This window comes from Delphinapterus leucas, chromosome 6, assembly GCF_059928025.1.
Source record: "Delphinapterus leucas isolate spDelLeu-1000000601 "Yukka" chromosome 6, BTC_Dleu_Yukka2, whole genome shotgun sequence".
In the NCBI taxonomy this organism is placed as follows: Eukaryota; Metazoa; Chordata; class Mammalia; order Artiodactyla; family Monodontidae; genus Delphinapterus; species Delphinapterus leucas.
This window is the reverse complement of record NC_143134.1, coordinates 55266459-55286323: the sequence shown is the minus strand read 5'-3', so window position 1 is coordinate 55286323 and position 19865 is coordinate 55266459. Positions and strand designations below refer to the sequence as shown.

The 19865-nt window shown below is 38.8% G+C and overlaps 1 protein-coding gene across 7 annotated transcripts in view; it reads right to left on the bottom strand.

Annotated features, from left to right (window-relative positions):
• HACD4 (3-hydroxyacyl-CoA dehydratase 4) overlaps positions 1-12868 on the bottom strand; it is a 79751-nt gene extending 66883 nt beyond the window's left edge. For 2 of the 7 annotated variants that reach the window (XR_016393549.1, XR_002644545.3), the window contains exons 1-3: positions 12481-12854; positions 10981-11084; positions 8576-8703 (exon numbers count right to left, since the gene is read on the bottom strand). Coding sequence is in view for 5 of the 7 variants with exons in the window: in XM_022573816.3 (XP_022429524.1) it covers positions 8576-8703; positions 10981-11084; positions 12481-12518 (270 nt within the window). In the remaining 2 variants the exon portion in view is untranslated. Of the gene's footprint in view, positions 1-8575; positions 8704-10980; positions 11085-12480 lie in introns of all 7 variants that reach the window. The other 5 variants (XM_022573816.3, XM_022573815.3, XM_089913179.1 and 2 more) reach the window with 5 other exon arrangements.
• Positions 12869-19865: the final 6997 nt, after the last annotated feature.

The following is a 19865-nucleotide window of genomic DNA, read 5'->3' as shown; positions in this document are numbered from 1 at the left end:
AAAAAGATGCGGAAAAGATTTATGGAGGCAGGCAACATTTCAGTTGGATCTTGAGGAATGGACAGGGGTTTGTCAGGTAGACTGGATAGGAGAATGGGCATCCTAGGCCAAGGGAGCAGCCTGAGCAAAGAGGCAGAGGTGTGAAAACACACGGTGTGCTGGGGAGTAAGGAGAACCCCTGGGGGCTAGAGAGGAGGTGCACAGAAGGGAATCCTAGGAGATAAAATTGAAAATGTGTTGGGGGCTGGGATGTGAAGAGTTTTGAATGACAGGCTGAGAAATTTCCATTTCATCCAACAGGGAAGCCCCTGTAGTTTTGGGGGTTTGGGGGGGTTTGCTTTCTTTTTAGGTTTTTTTGGTGGGGGTGGGTGGGAGGTGGGAGAAAGGGAGAAAGGGGATGCGAAATAATATAATCCTAACCCACATAAGCTAGTGGAAAATGAAAAGAATTCAACAAATTCATATTTTTCCAAGTCAGTAAGCATCTATAAATCATTAAGAATGCACACATTTATGGCTCAGCTCGTTACTGACCTCAAAATATACATTCCTCTTTCCAATCTAAATATAATGTGCCTTCTTATGCCGTATTAATATACTTTGTACACTCTGCGTTTTTTGTTTGTTTTTAATAGAACATTTTACTTTCCTCACAATGGTCGAAGGAAAATATCCATGAGATTGAGGGAGCATATTAGTGATAAAGGAAAGATGAGGGCTGCTTTGTATTTTTCAATAGCTGTCTATATTTAAAGCGGATCAAGGACTAAAGACTGGGATAATCTATGACTTAGAATCATAGGTTGTTAGTCCTGGAAAATCACCTAGTGCAGAGAAATCCAGGATTTGCCAACATTGGGCCACATGATCAGAAATCCACATGTAGAAGCTGTATCAGCGTGTTTATAACCACATTGGTGAGTCAAGAGGGCCCTTGCTTGGCTAAGGAAATTAGATATGATTCAAACCTTAGTCAATCAATGGAAGCTACCTACATGGCTGTTTTTCTTTTGTCAGTCTTTCTTTACAATGCCCTAGTTTCTTGATTTAACCATATTTATATAACGAATTAGACTTAACTGCAATGATAATTACCGAATGATCCAAGCTTGCTGCTATGACACCCGGCAGCCTTCAGATACAAGATCTTAGCAACAAACAAGTATTTAGGCACTGCCTAATCCTACATTTGATCAGTGCCTGCTAATTAGGAAAATTATCTAATTTTTGACAAAAATCTCAGGAGATACACACATGAATGCATATACACATATTTCTAATTACATGGCTGACTACTGAAAGAGAGAACATAAGCTACCTTTTGATAAGATGGCTCTCTAAGGGCCCTGCTAGATACTTGCCCAACCCCACCTTTTTACAAATAAGGAAACTGGGAACCAGAGAAATTAAGTGACTTGCCCATACTAGTGGCAGACCTGGAAACATATATATCCCAAGTCTCCTGGTTTCCAGAGTTGCAGGCAATCCCTGATTTCAGGCTGCCCCTCAACTAATGAGTAGGGAGGGAAAACTCTCCTAAAAGAGAGAGACTGGAGCTGCATGAAGAAACTCACTCTGTTTAAAATCATCACGTGAGGGACTGTGGCATGTTAGTGATGGTAACCTGACTGCAGAGAAATGAGCAATCAGCATGCCCCCCAAAACACAACCACATACATACAGGAAGGTATGTGAAGGTCCTCCTCCCATACGATGTCAGTCTAATTAATAAATTATCTGATGGTTATTTAAATCTAACTTGACCATTCAATGGTAATACAATGGGAGAATTTAGGGGGCAATATTCTTAAATTGGTAAAAAGCCAATATTTATTAGTTACTTTGTGCCACGTTCCAAACACACGCCATCTCATTTAGTCTCCATAACGACCCTAAGAAGTGCTATTGTTATTATCTGCCTTTTACAAAGGACACTGCATTTTACAAAGTGAAAGTGACTTGCCTATAGATATGGAATCAAAGTCTAGACAATGTCATTCTAAATTCCTTGTTCTGAAACACTAAGACATTTTCGCCTTTGTTATTTTATAGGCTACACCCTCGCATAATGTCTATGTTATAGTCTATTCTAAAAAAAAAAAAAAAGCCTCTCCTGAAAAGTTAAACCTTAAAACAAGAACTTACTTGATTTTCTAAATCAACACCAAAATAATTTTCAAGAATAGACTTTTAAAATTTATTACTTTTCTTTACATATAATAGTTTGACCAGTTATTTAGAGCTTTACACTTGGGAAAACTTAGCACTTTGTCATTTTAAACAAATCCTATGAGAACATGACAATTACTAATGAATGGTCTTGTAATGTTTAGTGCAACTCAAACAGGCAGAATAAAAGCACAGTAAAAACACTGTAACTTAGGCCAAATTAAACATAGTGTTAATGTGGTTAACTCAAAAATTTGGTAACTACAAAATAAAAATATTTTTCATTTTTATGTTCTATTTGGGAATCCTGAACTCCAGATTAAGCAAAGACTAAAACTGTTACTTTATAAATGGCATCTAGCAAATTAGTTATAAACTATTGAAGGAGTAAAAAATCATACTTCAACTATAGAGAGAATTTCTACAATCTTAAAAATAAATTAGTTTTAGCCTCAAAGACTATTATATTACTAAAAGGATATCCCAAACTATTTTAAATCCTGTAAACTTTTGTTGAGAAGTTCAGAAACATACCCTTAAATGTTCAAATCACCACATTCTTCTGTAAGACAAAAGCATCTAAATACTATTTATATATTTTTACTTATTCATCAATCAATAGATATTTATTGAGTGCACTGTTCTGAATCCCGAGGGGTATAACACCATGAACAAGACCAAGTCCCAACCCTCATGGTATTTATGTCCTAGTTTGTGAGATAGACACTGTAAACAAATGTAGCATAATAGTTGAGCATTCAGGAAAACTAGCCCAAATCCATATTTTTGCTCCACCATTTACAATTTATGTGAACGTGGATAAGTTATTTAATTTTTGTGTTAAGTAATTATACTGGAGATAAAAATAAGCATAATTTAATGTAGTGATTAGTATATTTACAGGAAAATACATTTTTCTATATAATAAGACTATCAGTGAATAAAAAAGTTAATCTCAGCATCTTTAAAATTATACTGTGAATATAGATTTATAACTATCACACTAAAGAACTCCACTGATCAAATGCGAAAAATACCAGAAAAATCGAAAATCTTACGTACAGAGTGAATTGTACGTAATAATTCATTATGTACAGAGTGAATCATTCTCAGGAAGCATCAAAGTTTTGGGAATCTCATAGCACAACACTACCCGCAGTACAGTTTTATCTCTAACAATAGAAACCTGTTCCCAACTCAAAACTGGAGAGAAAATCTATACGACTTTATGGAAAAAAATAATTAAATCTAGCAATGCAAAGAAGCACCTGTGTCACGGATTAAAAGAAATTAGGGTGAAACTTTGCTGTTTTCCTAAAAGGGTTTATTTTAAGACACTCTCCTTGAGTATATCCTTCATAATTGTTATGAATCTGGAACTGTGAAATCTTTGGAATGATTTTTGACAAGCAGACCCCTGCTTGTCCTTATCAGAAATAGGATGTGATATCAGTAAAAACAAAAATTGTTCTGGCAATTTGGGCTCACAAATGGAAGTCTGTAGGCACGATAATTTGGGGGTAATAACTCCCAGTGTTTTGATTTATAGATTTAAAAAACTGTGTAAAATGAAGACATGTGCAGCGATGTTTATTGGGATGCAAAGGTAAGGAGGCAGAATTTAGCCGTTATAATTCAGTTATGTATGAAGTCTTTGCATTTCTCAAAAGGTAAAGGAGTAAAGTAGATAACTCTGAGGGTTTCCTAAAGGCACATCAGCCTAATGTCATAATACAAAGGTTAGTTTTGTGGATATTTTCCCCTCTCTCTGAGTTGAAACATCCTAAAGCTATATCAATAAAAACCTCTTTCTCGGGCTTCTGCACAAGTGAAGTCAGAAGAAAGCCCTTCAAAATCAATATTTCAGGGTTGGTAGTACTTCTGCTCCATAAAAGCAAGTTGTTTTGATTAAATATACTAAAATAGTTTCCCAATTCAACTTTTTTTTAAAAATCAAGCTAATAAAATACGCACGCTCATTTGGGAGCAAGGCGTTAGAGAGGAGAGATGCCGAGTTTTCACTTATCACTTTTAATTATAGTTATATTCTACTTTTGGACCTTTTTTACTTTCCCATTTTATAAAATTAAAAATACCAAAAGTTTACTTTATTTCCTGATATAATTTTAACTGGCATGTAATTGTTTCCAAAAATGGATGTATATAAACAACTATTTATGTTATCGTTTTGCCCTTTTCCTCTAAGTTGTACCTTTAAAAAATACATAAACTATACATCTCTGTGTTAACTTATAGTCTTATTGTCAATGGGTTCCCCCCACTTTCTTTTACCAATTGTAATATTAGAAAATCAAGTGGCTCTTCCCTGTCAAAATAAAGATGTGTATAAAACATTTAAAGGGCTTCCCTGGTGGCGCAGTGGTTGAGAGTCCGCCTGCCGATGCAGGGGACGTGGGTTCGTGCCCCGGTCCGCGAAGATCCCACATCCCACATGCCGCGGAGCGGCTGGGCCCGTGAGCCATGGCCACTGAGCCTGCGCGTCTGGAGCCTGTGCTCCGCAACGGGAGAGGCCACAACAGTGAGAGGCCCGCGTACCGCAAAAAAAAAAAAAAAAACATTTAAAAACGTACAGAAGAAAACACAGCAAACATACCCTCCTAAACACACACCACCGTCATTTCATACATGTGATTCTAATTGCTCAACTAGCTAAGAGTTCCTACCGCTTTGGGGAATTACTTATCTTGATATTTTGGAAGACCAGTTCCCAAAAAGAGAATTCCGTTGTGACTTAGCAATCTCACAAAGGTAATGTCAAAATAACACCACAAATGAGTGGACATGTTTTTCAACCTACTTGAAAGCAGCTAGATACCATGCATTTTTCCAGATACTATATGCAATCAGCTATGATTACTGTATGAGTAGCTTAGCCACATTCTTAACTAGTTTCTTCACTTAAAAGTGGGGAAACAGGAAAACCAAGAATAATTACACAACTTTAGACTTTTGTTTGGTTATTTTAAAGTTAGGGGCCTCAGAGTCATCTCATAATGAGGGAATTCTTCTAATTATCTGCAGAACTCTAATAAAAGAAGGGGGCAGAAAATGAAACTTTGGACCCGATACTGTGTTCTTGAAGCTTTTTACAATACTATGTCCATTCTGAAAACCATAGAAAAGATAGTAAATGAATAAAAGAAACAGAGGACAGGTAAAATCTCAAAGAGATAAAAAGAGGAAGCCAAACATCACAACAAAAATTAACAATAATCAGCCCAGAATGAGAATGTTTACTGTCTTCGCTACTATGATGACCCCTGATTGCTCCTGACAACAGAAACTTAAAAATCATTTGAGCCCCATCAACAGTAGACTTTGCCACCTCACCTTTAAATAAAAAGTGTCAGTATATACTTGCCATTATTTCTTAATTACCAAACCAGGATATATTCTGATTACAGTGATCATACTTCCATAAGCCACTACAGTTTCAATTAATAGTGATTAAAATCACACTTAAATATTCTGGAATTTCTAGGACTGCAAGGAATCAGATTTCTAAGTTGTATAATACTTTCTATTTTTGGATAAGTCTACATACTTTTGGAAAGCATAAAATATATGCATATTTTCTAGACATATTCAAGATGCTCTTCTTTCTTACAAATTTAACTGTCCTGTTTCTCACTTGCATTTCCTTCTTTGGAAATAACTAAAATAACACTGCTCTTAACTTTGAAACTGCTGTTTTACCATAAAATTAATATTATCCAATTTAGCCTAATAAAGTACAAAATCCAAAAAAGTGTGCCAAAAGAAAACATGACTTAGATTCAGATAAATTTGATCATACTCCAAGCAAAATAATTCCATATGACAGAATACAACTTTCATTTAACCTGGGTTGTTACTTCTGTTCTCTAAAATTAGCATTAGACGATGCTATATGCATCTTAGTTGTTAACAAATAATAAATACCAATAAATCTTTTCCTAAATAATATGCTTCTTCTGGGACATATGTGTACCCCTTTTTATTTTGTAAGGAAATACATTTAAGGCATTTCCATCTAGGTTTTGGCTAGCTGACTACTCTGTTACTAGTTTGTACTCTAAATATTGCCCCAATTTTTATTTTACATTTGATATGTCAACACTGAAAATGTCTTCATCCTAATGAATACTATTTCTCTACTTTTACTGAATAAACAAAAATCTCCCATGAACTTGCAATGCTGAGTTCTTGATAGGCTCAAGTTTATACTCCGATTTCCATCTTTTAAACTTTCATGGTATTTTAAGCAAATTTTAATACAAGGATCTATGCCACTCCTTCAATCAACAAAATTTAAGGTGTATGTTTCTGTTATAAGCACTTTGCTAGGTGCTGGCAATACAATCAGATTCTGATATTTCAAATATTTTTACAATGCAAATTGGTCACATTTTGTTATCCATCTTTCCAATTTATTTTGCAAACAGTTAATATTATACTCATGTAAATACCTTTTCTGTAAATTTTAAACATATGCTCATATAGTCACTTAACCTTTATCTCTCCTTACGGAAAATACCACTTTTTTGTTTTTCTTGCCTTAATTCAGCAATGATTTAGTATACTAAATATCTACCAGTGACTTTCCCACCTTCCTTCAACCTGCCTTTAAAAGGAAGAATGATCATCTAGGACTAGATACAAATGATACCTAAAATAACAGCAATAGCAACCAGGTGTTGTATTTTTTTTTTCTTTTTTAACATCTTTATTGGAGTATAATTGCTTTACAATGGTGTGTTAGTTTCTGCTTTATAACAAAGTAAATCAGTTATACATATACTTATGTCCCCATATCTCTTCCCTCTTGTGTCTCCCTCTCTCCCACCCTCCCTATCCCACCCCTCTAGGTGGTCACAAAGCACCAGCTGATCTCCCTGTGCTATGCGGCTGCTTCCCACTAGTTATCGATTTTACGTTTGGTAGTGCATATATGTCCATGCCACTCTCTCACTTTGTCCCAGCTTACCCTTCCCCCTCCCCATAACCTCAAGTCCATAAAGTCTACGTCTTTATTCCCATCTTGCCCCTAGGTTCTTCATTACCTTTTTTTTTTTTTAGATTCCATATATATGTGTTAGCATACAGTGTTTGTTTTTCTCTCTCTGACTTACTTCACACTGTACGACAGACTCTAGGTCTATCCACCTCACTACAAACAACTCAATTTCGTTTCTTTTTGTGGCTGAGTAATATTCCATTGTATATATGTGCCACATCTTCTTTATTCATTCATCTGTTGATGGACACTTAGGTTGCTTCCATGTCCTGGCTATTGTAAATAGAGCTGCAATGAACATTTTGGTACATGACTCTTTTTGAATTATGGTATTCTCAGGGTATATGCCCAGTAGGGGGATTGCTGGGTCATACGGTAGCTCTATTTTTAGTTTTTTAAGGAACCTCTATACTGTTCTCCATGGTGGCTGTACCAATTTACACTCCCACCAACAGTGCAAGAGGGTTCCCTTTTCTCCACATCCTTTCCAGCATTTATTGTTTGTAGATTTTTTTTATTTGTTTGTTTGTAGATTTTTTGATGATGGCCATTCTGACTGGTGTGAGGTCATGCCTTATTGTAGTTTTGATTTGCATTTCTCTAATGATTAATGATGTTGAGCATTCTTTCATGTGTTTGTTGGCAATCTGTATATCTCCTTTGGAGAAATGTCTATTTAGGTCTTCTACCCATTTTTGGATTGGCTTGTTATTTTAATATTGAGCTGCATGAGCTGCTTGTAAATTTTGGAGATTAATCCTTTGTCAGTTGCTTCATTTGCAAATATTTTCTCCCATTCTAAGGGTTGTCTTTTCATCTTGTTTATGGTTTCCTTTGCTGTGCAAAAGCTTTTAAGTTTCATTAGGTCCCATGTGTTTATTTTTATTTCCATTTCTCTAAGAGGTGGGTCAAAAAGGATCTTGCTGTGATCTACGTCACAGAGTGTTCTGCCTATGTTTTCCTCTAAGAGTTTGACAGTGTCTGGCCTTACATTTATGTCTTTAATCCATTTTGAGTTTATCTTTGTGTATGGTGTTAGGGAGTGTCCTAATTTCATTCTTTTACATGTAGCTGTCCAGTTTTCCCAGGACCACTTATTGAAGAGGCTGTCTTTTCTCCACTGTATATTCTTGCCTCCTTTATCAAAGATAAGGTGACCACATGTGCATGTGTTTATCTCTGGGCTTTCTATCCTGTTCCATTGATCTATATTTCTGTTTTTTAAGTGTGCAGTGTTTTAGGATGAGGTAATTCTCCTTGTTAGTGATGTGGGTTACAAATTAGCAAAGGTTGGCTTTTTCACTGCCATAAAGTCAACAGAGGCTATAAATAGAACAAAGTTAAGTATGTGACAAATTCTATAATACAAATAATGCTATTAAAACCTACCTGCAGAAACCTAGGCAGAAGATGGTCTGATTCAATGCCAACATATATGTGCAGCAACTCCAAGAGGGAAATAGATTGGCAAAGTCGCATGACAAGTCCAATTGCATAAAAAGTGTCAACCATTGAATCTGTGTCCAGTGAATTAAAAAGACAGACATGGTAAGTAAAACATAGATCACAACCCAAATCTATAAAGCACTTTGAAATACAGTTGAGACTCCTTACTTCCTTTTTCTTAGTACATGTGAGAAATTTCCTAAATAGATTACTAAATTACAAAGACTATGTAACCAAAGAAAGCACTTTATATCATTGTACATTTTAATTGCTCCTCTTCCAGAAAGGATTTAAAACTTGAAAAAGAAGGCTCCATGGCCAAAGCTAAAGCATTTATTCCCCATTTATGAGATTCTAAAGCAATCCCAGCATAAAAGTAAACAGATAGACTCTAGACTACACCAGTGAAAACAGGCTGGAAGTGAGTTTATTAAAGAAGCTGTGGTGCCCACACCTTGTCCATTGACAAGAAAATTACAGAGATGAGAAAATACTATTTCAGAGAAGCTTTATGGAAATGAGATTAATGATGCCATGATATCAAATAACATCTTATGTGTATCTAGCATTTATGGCTCATACATATGTAGTTAGTGCTTTCTGGATTTCTGTGAGTTTTAAACACTGGAACTTGGGCCCACTGCAGAGGGCCCAAAACAAATACTGCATTTGGAGAGAGCTGAAATGGGAGGCAAACAAATGTTCATCTAAATAGGATAAATGTGTTGGTTTAAATTTTAAATTGAAATCCTGCCATGTTAAGAATCTTCTAGGGAAGTCTTTGTTGTTTTCACTCCCTAGTGATCATTCACATGATAATAATTTATCAACCACAAAGGGTGTCTCTTCTCAGCAGCTCTATGAGATAGACATTATTATCATCCCCATTTCACAGATGATTCCTGAGGCATAGACAGTCCATGCTCTTATCCATGGCCCTGCACTTGCTCTAAGAGAATTATCAGTCACACGGCTCCTTGAAGGAAGAAAGTAGCAGACGTTACTAGTCCAGGTGCTTGAGTGCTGTTGAGCTACTTAATTTATACATTGATTCAGGAACTGTACTGAACCCCACATAGTTCTTTTCAGCCTGCCTTCCATATGAATGGGTTGTGTTTCTTTAATAGTACGTAGCTTTTATAATTATAACAGCAGGATAACAATTAAGAAATAAGTACACTGCTGACTAAGGCACTTTTCCTACTGGAAAGGCCAGGCAGCATAAGAAAGAGTTCATGCCTTGTTACTCATGTTGTGAATGACCTATAATATGCCCTCAAAGCCACAGCTAACTTCCAAGGTCTAGAAGTTATGTTTTTTCCTAAAAATATAAGGGAAGTTTTCCTAAGCCCTGTGTTTTCCTCTGCTTGAGGACTCCCAACACTCATAGTTGAAATTCAAGCCTCAGGCTGTATCTTTGGAGGTTCTTAACAAAGGCAAGAATTTATCTGTAGATTTGCAGTAATGAAAAAGCAACATTTATGGTGCCACAGAAGTAGATTAATTTTCTGAGGATACAGAAGTCTGAATTGATGAGCACAGCATGACTTTTCCCAGATATGTCCTAGATGTTTGTTTTTAGCTGAAACCAGCAGTTGCTCAAATTGTCAAGTCATGCAACAGTTGTAAACTGTGATGACACTTAACCGTGTGAGGATGGAACGTGAAAAGAATGTTATTTTGACAGTCAGAATGTTAAATGACAGTGATTCATTTCTTGGAAAACTGAAATGCATTTAAAATCTTTACTTTTTAGGAAAGTGGAGGAAACTTATGACTTAAACCATTAATGCTAACTCCCATATAGGTGATGAGTCATCTACAAAGTGTGTCATTTTATTATGGACACACTGCCCTTTAAAGGGATCAAATAGAAGCCTGGGGAATATAAAGTTTGTCTTTCATTTGTTAGTAGTTTGCAGTTATCTGAAACCTGGGGAATAAAAAACAGGAGAAGAATTGGTTAATTCCTGATTTCTCTGCAAAAAATGTTTTACTGGAATTTACGGATTTCCACAACACACACCAAATCTGCTAAGGTTTGGTGCAGAACCAAAAAGGAAGAGTGAAATGGCACCACCCCAATGCCATGTCTATGTTTTCAGGGCAAATGCCTACTCAGGGGGAAGCCACATACCTTTCCCTCATCTTACCTCCCCCCCTCCTCCAAAAAGGTTTTGGTTTTTGCAGTAAGAACAAAGTATGCTTACTGAAAAATATGGTCACTACACTTTAGAGAAGTGAAGGCTATTAGGTGCAGTTCATAGAAGTTAAAAAATTATTATAACCAGGACTAGGTGAAAACGAGGATTGAAAGTTAAAAATCCAAAACTGTTTTGGGCTTTTACCTTTTCCAAATGAAAAGAATCTGACTGTCATATTTGTGAATATCCATGAGTGGCCACAGAACTGGATTAAGTAGTAGATGAAAAGATAGGCATTCTTCCTATACCTACAATAAATACAGGAAAATACTTCATTTAAACATATTAAACACTTCCTTTATAATCACCCTTTCAGCATTATACTCATCTTTTCACTAACTTATTGGCCAATCTGAGCAAGCAAGAGACAACCATTCCATATCAGAGTCTTTTACTTGGTTACCCCTCTAAACCCCATCAGATTTTGAAAGCACACACTATCTGTTAAAGTAACCATCCTGAGTTTGTTTAAAGACAAATATGGTTCTATTTCAAAATCCACTTTCATCTTTGATAAACCTCTAACCTTGCTGCTCCCCAAGGAATAAAAGTAAGCATTGCAAAGTAGGCTTTGAATATTTTTGAAAAGAAAATATGGATGGAGAGGGGCTGATGTGGTCGATACGTGTCCCTGCTAAGTGCAGAACTTGAACTTGATAACTAGTTTATAGTTACAAGAGGGGAGTAGCAATGGTGGCATTCCCAGGTGGTGGATAATTCAATCATGGGACACACCTGACTTCTGAATGCATTATGTGATTGGGGACAGTGTCTCACCACTGCCTATTATATTTTGCAAGAGCAGATAGATAGCTTCCTTCACCAGACACACAGAGAAAGTAGTTTAGTCACTTGGGCCAGATATGGGGAGTCAAGTTGGCTTTTAAAATGGGTTGCTGGGGAGATGACTAAGAGAAGACTGACAGATACACGTTTGAGGGAGTTAGAGAAAGCACCGTTTGAAGCGTTGCCTCTGGTTCGGAAAAGCGGTGGGAGTGGCCCTGCCCAGGGTAGACAAGATTTTTCTCCTAGTTGGAGATGTGAAACCTCTGGGAAATAAGGCAAATACGTTGGGAAGCAGATACAGTGTAGCTTGATGATTTTACTTGGGCACCCCTACAGATGACTCAAGTACTACTAAATGAGTGGGGAAGAGGAATTCCTCCCTCAAACCTACAGCAGAATCACATGGTGCGTGGGTTAAACTTACACATCCCAGGCTCTACCCTCGTACCACTGGATCAGTTTTTCTGGAACTGGGCCCTGAAATCTACACGTGTGATTGGTGTTTCTGCAGCAAGTAGAGAAAGTCAAGGGAAGGGCTCCAGGTCGGCGGAGGGGGAAGAAAGAAAAAGACGGCAAGAGAGAGCACAAAAGGAAGGGTGGACACGCAGCCTGTCCTTCCATTTCCTCAGCTATAAAATGGGGGAAATAACAGTTACTCTTAGGGTTGTCGAGACAACTGAATTAGCTAATACCTGTCCAGAGCCCCACGGAGTGTGGGGCCTAAGTTTGCTCGGGCGCTGGCCGGTGCTCCCCCAGCTCATCTGTATCGACACCACCCACCGCCCCGTTCCCCACCCTCACCCCCGGCGGCCCCTCCTCCCCTACCCCCTCCTCTCCCTGCTCTGCCGAGCGTCCTACCTGGGCTGCAGCCAGGCGGGCAGCTCCACGGGCCCCATGGGCCGCCGTCTCCAGGCCCTCCACGCCGACCGTGAAGGAACACCCGCCAGGAGCGCAGGAGGGGAGGCCGGGCGGCCGGGCGCGGAAGGGCGGGGCCTCTCCTCACGCAGCAATTTACCAAAAAAAAAAAAAAAAGTTCCTGAAGTTCCTGCGGAGGCGGGAGCCCAGCTGCACCACCACTGGCACGCCGAGGCGCGGCAGATGCCCGAGGCTGGGCCGACCTGGCGGGGGCCCTAACACACCCCAGTCCCAAGTAAGGTGCACCACGCTCCTTACCCGGCTTCCTAATCTTTGTGTTGAGACTCCGTTGCCGCCTCGTAGAAATTAACGGACCCTAACCCCTGACCCCGGAAGCGCGCAGTCAAGCCATCCTAAAGCCTGCTGGGATGCGTGAGCCCCAGGTGCCGCCTCTCATTACCCTCACCTGTGAGAGCGGTTAGGCTAGGACGATTGTGAGCAGGCCTTCCCTGACACTTTTTCAGCCAAGAGGCCTGATTCCTCAGTATCAGACATCCTTGCCCTCTCATTTCTCCTGGGTCCTCACTGATGCTTGCAAATCCTTTTATTCACGTTGTGTTCATCTCCCTATCCTTTGCCCAGCCCTCAGAAACCTCCTGATCACTCAGGCCTATGGCATCACTCTCTCCTTCATGCTCTGGTGACCCACTTGCTACTTCGCTGATAAGATCCAGACCATCTTCCAGCTTCTCTGCATTCTAAGGGAAATATCCCCAAATAAATTTAAAACAAAACAAACAAAAAGCCAAGAAAGCACTTGCAAGTAAGCAAGACCATATACCCGATTTGGGGAGTTGGAAGGTAGTATCCCCATTTTAGCTAAAGGGAGTTGAACCTTTAAAAAATATGTTAAGGCGCTTGCCACAGGTCACATGACTGATAAATGGCAGTATTAGAACCTCAAGGTTTTTTGTTTTTGTTTTTCCATTAGGCTAGCTATAGTTTCCTTCCTCCGAGTCCATTCTGACCTGGTACCTCATCTCTCCATTTCTCTGCACCTTCCCTCACCCCCTGCCCTGGGTCGGAAGTTCATCCCTCTCCTGCATTCACCAGTCCCTTCTCAAAGTCATTCCATCAGTTATTACCCACACCTTCTTCTTGCATCTCCACCCTGTCCTTTCCACTGGCTTTCACCACAGTTCAGGAACATCTTCAAATCTCTCCCACCCTAGAATTACACATTTTATTCTTTCTGCTTCTGTCTGGACGTAGTTTTCTCTCTCCTTTTTCTCATAACTCCCTGCCCACTCTCATAATCAGACGCTTCTTTATTTCTTACCATCTTCCTGGTCCATAACACCTTACTATTTAACTTTCCTTCCCAACACTCTCCAGAAACTGTTCTCTCAGGGAGGCTGCCTTGATTTCTTCCCTGAGTCCCCATTCTGCACCCACTGTGTAGATGACCCCACACAGTTCTTGCTCTTGGGGAGAATTTGATGTAAAGAGGAAACTGATTTACAAGCAAACACTGGTGGCTAAGCAGTCATCAATGTCATCAGTGCCCAGGCCAAGCAGCGAGAGAGGAATAAGGTCCTGGATGGACTGGAATGGGGCGAGAGGAGAAGGCAAAAAGCAACCCTTTATCATAAAACACAGACCCTGCATCTACATCCTCCCCCCTCCTCCCCTTCCACAAGTCTACTGCATTTACCACCTTCACCTCTCTTCCCTGTGCCTCTGCAACTCTGAATGTTAGACTTTTCTCGCCTTCTGTCCTTTCTCTCTCTCTAGACGCCTCCTCTTCTCCAGCTCTATTTCCTCTCAGGTCTGCCCTGGGCCATCTTTTCCCTTTGCCTCCATGTTATTCCTCAGCACAGACATCTCCCCACACGGCTTTATCTCCACGCAGATAATGGCTAACTCTATTATCTTCAGCCTCTCTTGTTTTTTTTTAATGAACACTAGTTCTGGCCTTTCAGCGCCTTCTGGATATTTCTGCATGAAAATCCCATTGTAACTTCCAATTGAATCTATTTAAAATAAGCATACTGTCTTTCTTCCCATATCATTATCTAATTTCCTACAGGGAGACCACGGTTTTCCTAGTCATTCGGGTTTAAAATTTAGGAGTCATCATTAAGTCTCCCCATCCAATCTAATTCTATTGATAGAATTATTCTGTTGAGATCACTAGCATTCTACTTCTGTTCCTTATACCCAGAACCCGGGTAAAGGAGACCCAAAAAGAGCTCCTTTTTACTTGCCAAAGAACAAACTACAAACAAACAAAAAACCTTTCAAATCAAGAAGTTAGGGAATTCTACCTTGTTTTCCAAGGAATCAGTGCAGAGGAGCTTATGAGAGAACATTTTGAGTAGGAAGTGCATTTCTCCCTTTTCCTTGGCAGGGCCTTAGGGCAGGTCCTCTTCAGGTCCTGCCAGCATTACCAAGGCAGACTTCACCAGCCTCCCTGCCTCCTGTCTCTCCTCCTTCTACCCAGACTACCATACATCAGTTGAAGCCTGCTGGAAGTATTTCTTAAAACACAGTCCTGATCCAGCCATTTTTTTCTGGTCGAAATTCTTTGTGGTTCTCTGTTGCCTGTTACAGTCATATCTCATCTTGCCTCTAAGCCGGTCATACACTGACATCTCATACCACCCTATCCCCCACCAATTACAGCAACTCACCATTCCATGACCACACCAGGCATTTTCTGATCATCATGTGTACCTATGTGAAACTTTTCTCCTCCTTTGAATTTCTCTTCTACTTCTTCCCCTTCATCCCAATATTTACCTGTCAAAGTTCTACTCATTCTTTAGAGCCCTTCCCAGAGCTTCTTCTGGGACCTGCACTGGTCTAATGGATGTCTATGATGGCACTTACCTTAAGATATTTTTACTGGGGTTCCTGCCTACTCAACTAAATTGTGAATTCCCAGAGGGCTCTACCTCTTACTTACAGTAAGAATTTGACATACTTTAACTTCTATGAACAAAGTCTCTTTTGCCAAAACTACATGATTCTTGGGAGGATTGAATAGGAAAATGTATAGATGAAAATGTGTAAAAGTACCTAGTACGTTGCTTGGCATGATAGGTATCCAAAAATGTCAATTGTCTACTTGTACAGGAGAAGTCAGAGCTCGGGATAGTTCAAGTAACTCAAAGTTAACATGTTCTTGCCTTTAGAAGGAACTTTAACACTATTTGAATATGTCAGTGTTGTTTTCCTTGGGAAAATGTTTAAATTTGTTTTCATCCCTATGAGCACCATTTGGGAAACTAAAGCCTTGAAATACATTTCATGGCAGTAGCAGATTAGCTCAAGAATTTTTTAAACCATACATAAAATGTAATAAGCTACACTATTTCACAATGATCTTCAGAGAAATTAAATCCAGTGGTTGAATATCCTGAGTTTGGACATTTAACCATCCATCTATCCATCACCCTGTTCCTGCATTTTTTTCCCTCCCATTCCTTGGCAATTCCATTTTTGAATGTCAATACTTCATGTGGTATTCACTGAGAGCAGAGATGCTGGAAAAGTGCCCCATTGCCCCCTTCTTCTTCCATTACCTACAAAGGGCACTGTAAGGATACAGTTATACTCTGATAACTTTCAATTCTAGATTTCCTTTTTATTTCAACCACCTGGAATTTTCAGGGATCACACTCCCAATGCCAATCCCATAGCACAGTTTGGAAATTTCACAAGCTGCTAGATCCATACATAACCCTAGAGATTATGTTGTCCAATCTTCTTGTTTCAAAGGCACCAAAACTCTAGTTAAAGCTAGGCTGAGATCTCTTTCCACAGCATTGTGCAAAATTTCAGCTGTATTTGCCCAGTTATCTTATCTCACTTGGGCATTAATCATAAATAGTCATCTATTGTAATCTTTGCCTGGACACGCTCTCAGCCTCTATTACCACTCTTTTTCAGCTGATCCAAAGCATTGCTTTTACTTCTCTGCTAGAACTTTAACTATTCATCCTTTAAATGTCTTCCCCCTTTGCGACTCCATTTAGAAGACCAAACCCTGGACTTCTTGGTCATCATTATCCCCCAATCTATCCTCTGTCTTATTCCAAGACAAATGTGTTCAAGTGTGTAATTGGTTCATTCAGCCATGCAGGCGCCGTTATAAAATCTCTTAGTTCACGTGATTATATTATTGATTATAAGCTATATGTGTTTTACAGTGCTTTCTATGAGTTATCTCACTTAATCTTCAGAGCAACCATATGAGGTGGGTGGGAACTGTTCATTTTTTTTTTTAAAGGAAGGAGATAGGGGATATATGTATACATTTAATGCAGATTAAAACCACAATGAGATAACATTACACACGTATGAGAATGGGCAAAATTAAAAAGACCCACAGTATCAAGGCTGAGAGGGAACTCAATCCATCCCTTTGCAGCCTTCCTACAACCAGCCCAAATCTCCTAAGGCAAAAGGATGCCTCTAGCAGGCTTGGAGGAAAGTAACATACAAAGAAATGCAAAAGAGAAAGTCACATTAGTACAATTCCAAACTGTTATTCTTGTTATATACAGTTAAGGTTTTATTTAAATTCACATACAATTTTCATTTCTATTTATTCTTGTTACATGCCATTGTCTATGATGACTGAAAACTGCTTTTCTTAGAATAATTCACTTTACAAACTACTTAGAGGAGTCACCCACAGAAAAACAACTTAATATGGTAATTTTTGAGATCAGATTTAGTTTTATAATGATGGAAACATTATTTGGGTCACAAATATAAATACTTTCAAGATCATTTTTATATTGATCTCTTTAGATAAAATTATTTTTGTTTCCATTATATCCAAATCACTTTAAAGGCAGGGTTGCTTTTTGATAGTCTAAGGTAAGAGATTTTAAAAATGAATTAGGCTTTAAAAATTTAAGACTTTTTGACTGTATGATATGTACACAGAGTCAAGAAACAAAATGGCAACATCTTTTGTAATCATTTTTTGGATAAAGAAATTATAAATCAAAAGAGATAAAGTCAAAATAAACAATCTAAACACTTATTAATTCATCTAAAAATTATTGAATTTTACTGGATGTTTAAATAGATAAACATAGCTCATACTGCGCATTTATGTAGCTTAATAATGGTAGGAAATGCTGATCCCAAAAGAAAACTGACCAGAAAGATTCCTTCCTTGAAAAATGAGTTTCAGAAAAACAAAGGTCTTGCTTCTCAGATTACTTTATTCCATATTGCCTTCTCAATGTTGGCTATTCTGTTAGTTGAGGGGGATTAGATAAGAAGATCATAGAGATCTCCATGATCTGGTTCTGATATTCTATAAACTCATAATTTATTCTGTATCTCAAATACATATTTTCTATAAATGCTCTCCATAGAAAAGCCATCAGCTATAAGTGATGTCAATGTTCGTACTTCTTTATTCATGCATTGGTTTGATACTTTCATTTTGCTGTTTGTGTATACTTTCCACAGAATTAGTGTTTGTTTATCAAAATATATTGTGCTTGACCTTGTGCTGTGTGAGCTCTTATTGGCTGTTTGGGAGACTGGATGAATTTAAAGACAAAAAGACACATTCTCCGTCCTCAAGGTGTTTCTAAACCTCAAGGTATTTTAAAAAAAATTTTTAATTGAAATATAGTTGATTTACAATGTTGTGTTAACTTCTGCTGTACAGCAAAGTGACTCAGATATACACATTCTTTTTTATATTCTTTTCCATTATGGTTTATCCCAACATATTGAATATAGTTCCCTGTGCTATACAATAGGACTTTGTTGTTTATCCATGTTACATGTAATAGTTTGCATCTGCTAATGCCAAACTCCCTCAAGGTGTTTTTAAATGGCTGGGGTTTTTTTTGTTGTTGTTTCTTTTTTTTTTAACTATGCTCAGAAACAGAAAGAAACAGTTTCAGGGAGCAAGGAATTTTCAGTCAGAAGACCCGGGTTCAAGTCTAGATTTCACTTCTGTGTGATGTTGGACAAGTAATAATGCCTTTCTGAGTCTCAGTTCATTTATTTATTTATTTTTAATAAATTATTTATCTTTGGCTGCGTTGGGTCTTCGTTGCTGCACGCGGGCTTTCTCTAGTTGCGGCGAGCGGGGGCTACTCTTCGTTGCCGTGCGCAAGCCTCTCACTGCGGTGGCTTCTGTTGTTGCGGAGCACGAGCTCTAGGTGCACGGGCTTCAGTAGTTGTGGCACGTGGGCTCAGTAGTTGTGGCTTGCCGGCTCTAGAGCGCAGGCTCAGTAATTGTGGCACATGGGCTTAGTTGCTCTGCGGCATGTGGTATCTTCCTGGACCAGGGCTCAAACCCATGTCCCCTGCATTGGCAGGCGAACTCCCAACCACTGTGCCCCTCCTTTATTTTTTAAAATGAAGATAATACAATTACAGACCCTAGCCTGCTTCCCCTATGAGGCTCAAATGTGATAACTGTCAAGCTTCAAACTCAAACGCAGACGAGGTCAAGGTCCCAAAAGCCCAGTGACAACCTGCTTCAGCAGTTAGAGGTGGAGCCCTGGATGTTGCCTGTCAAATAGGGCAGAAGCCTGGGGAAGAAGGAACAAGGGGACAGAGGAGGGAGGGTTGTGGTGGTTGGAGAGGGGTCAAACTACGGGAGACAAAGGAATTAAAAGGAATTATCATCCTAAATGAAATTCAAGAGTTAGATCTCCAGCAAGATCAAGAGTTAGATCTCCAGCAAGAAAATGTTCAGCATATGTTCTGGATTGGGAAGGAGTCATAGAAGAGGAGATAATAAGTGGATCAGTGGGGTGGGGGGGAGGATTGAGGGGAGGAGCAGAGGTCAACTCAGAAGTACAGAGTTCTGTTGTGAGTCAGGTCAAAAAGCTGAGCTAAACCCAGATATGAAGGCTTGGTTCTCTAAATGAGGACTGTCTAGACAGAAGCAGGGTGCTGTCATAGGTCAGATGTACTTGAGTTTGCCTGTTGTTCAGACAGAAGTCTGATTTCCCTGTGTCTGGTTGAGGGTATTGGGAGTAGGTGGAGATTGTAGGGTGTAGATAGTAGGGAGAGAGTAGGATGTAGAAGTAGGGAGAAGACAAGATGGCTAAATTGCACCATTAGTACACTAGATACTGATGTCAAGGGAAGATAAAGGAAAGTTACCCTACTTAATATTGTTGTTGAAGGCTAACCCTGCATTGAGATTTAGTCTTTTAATTTATAAGGTTTATGAGCCTGATATAACCACATTTAAATGGCCATCCTTAGAGTTTGTAATGATTTCTTATCTGCTATTAGAAATAATCTTTACCGCATAGATAACTTTTAAGACCATTGTAGAGATGGTTAATTGTTTTATATTGCTGGTATAAAAGTCTTATTCCATATGGCTG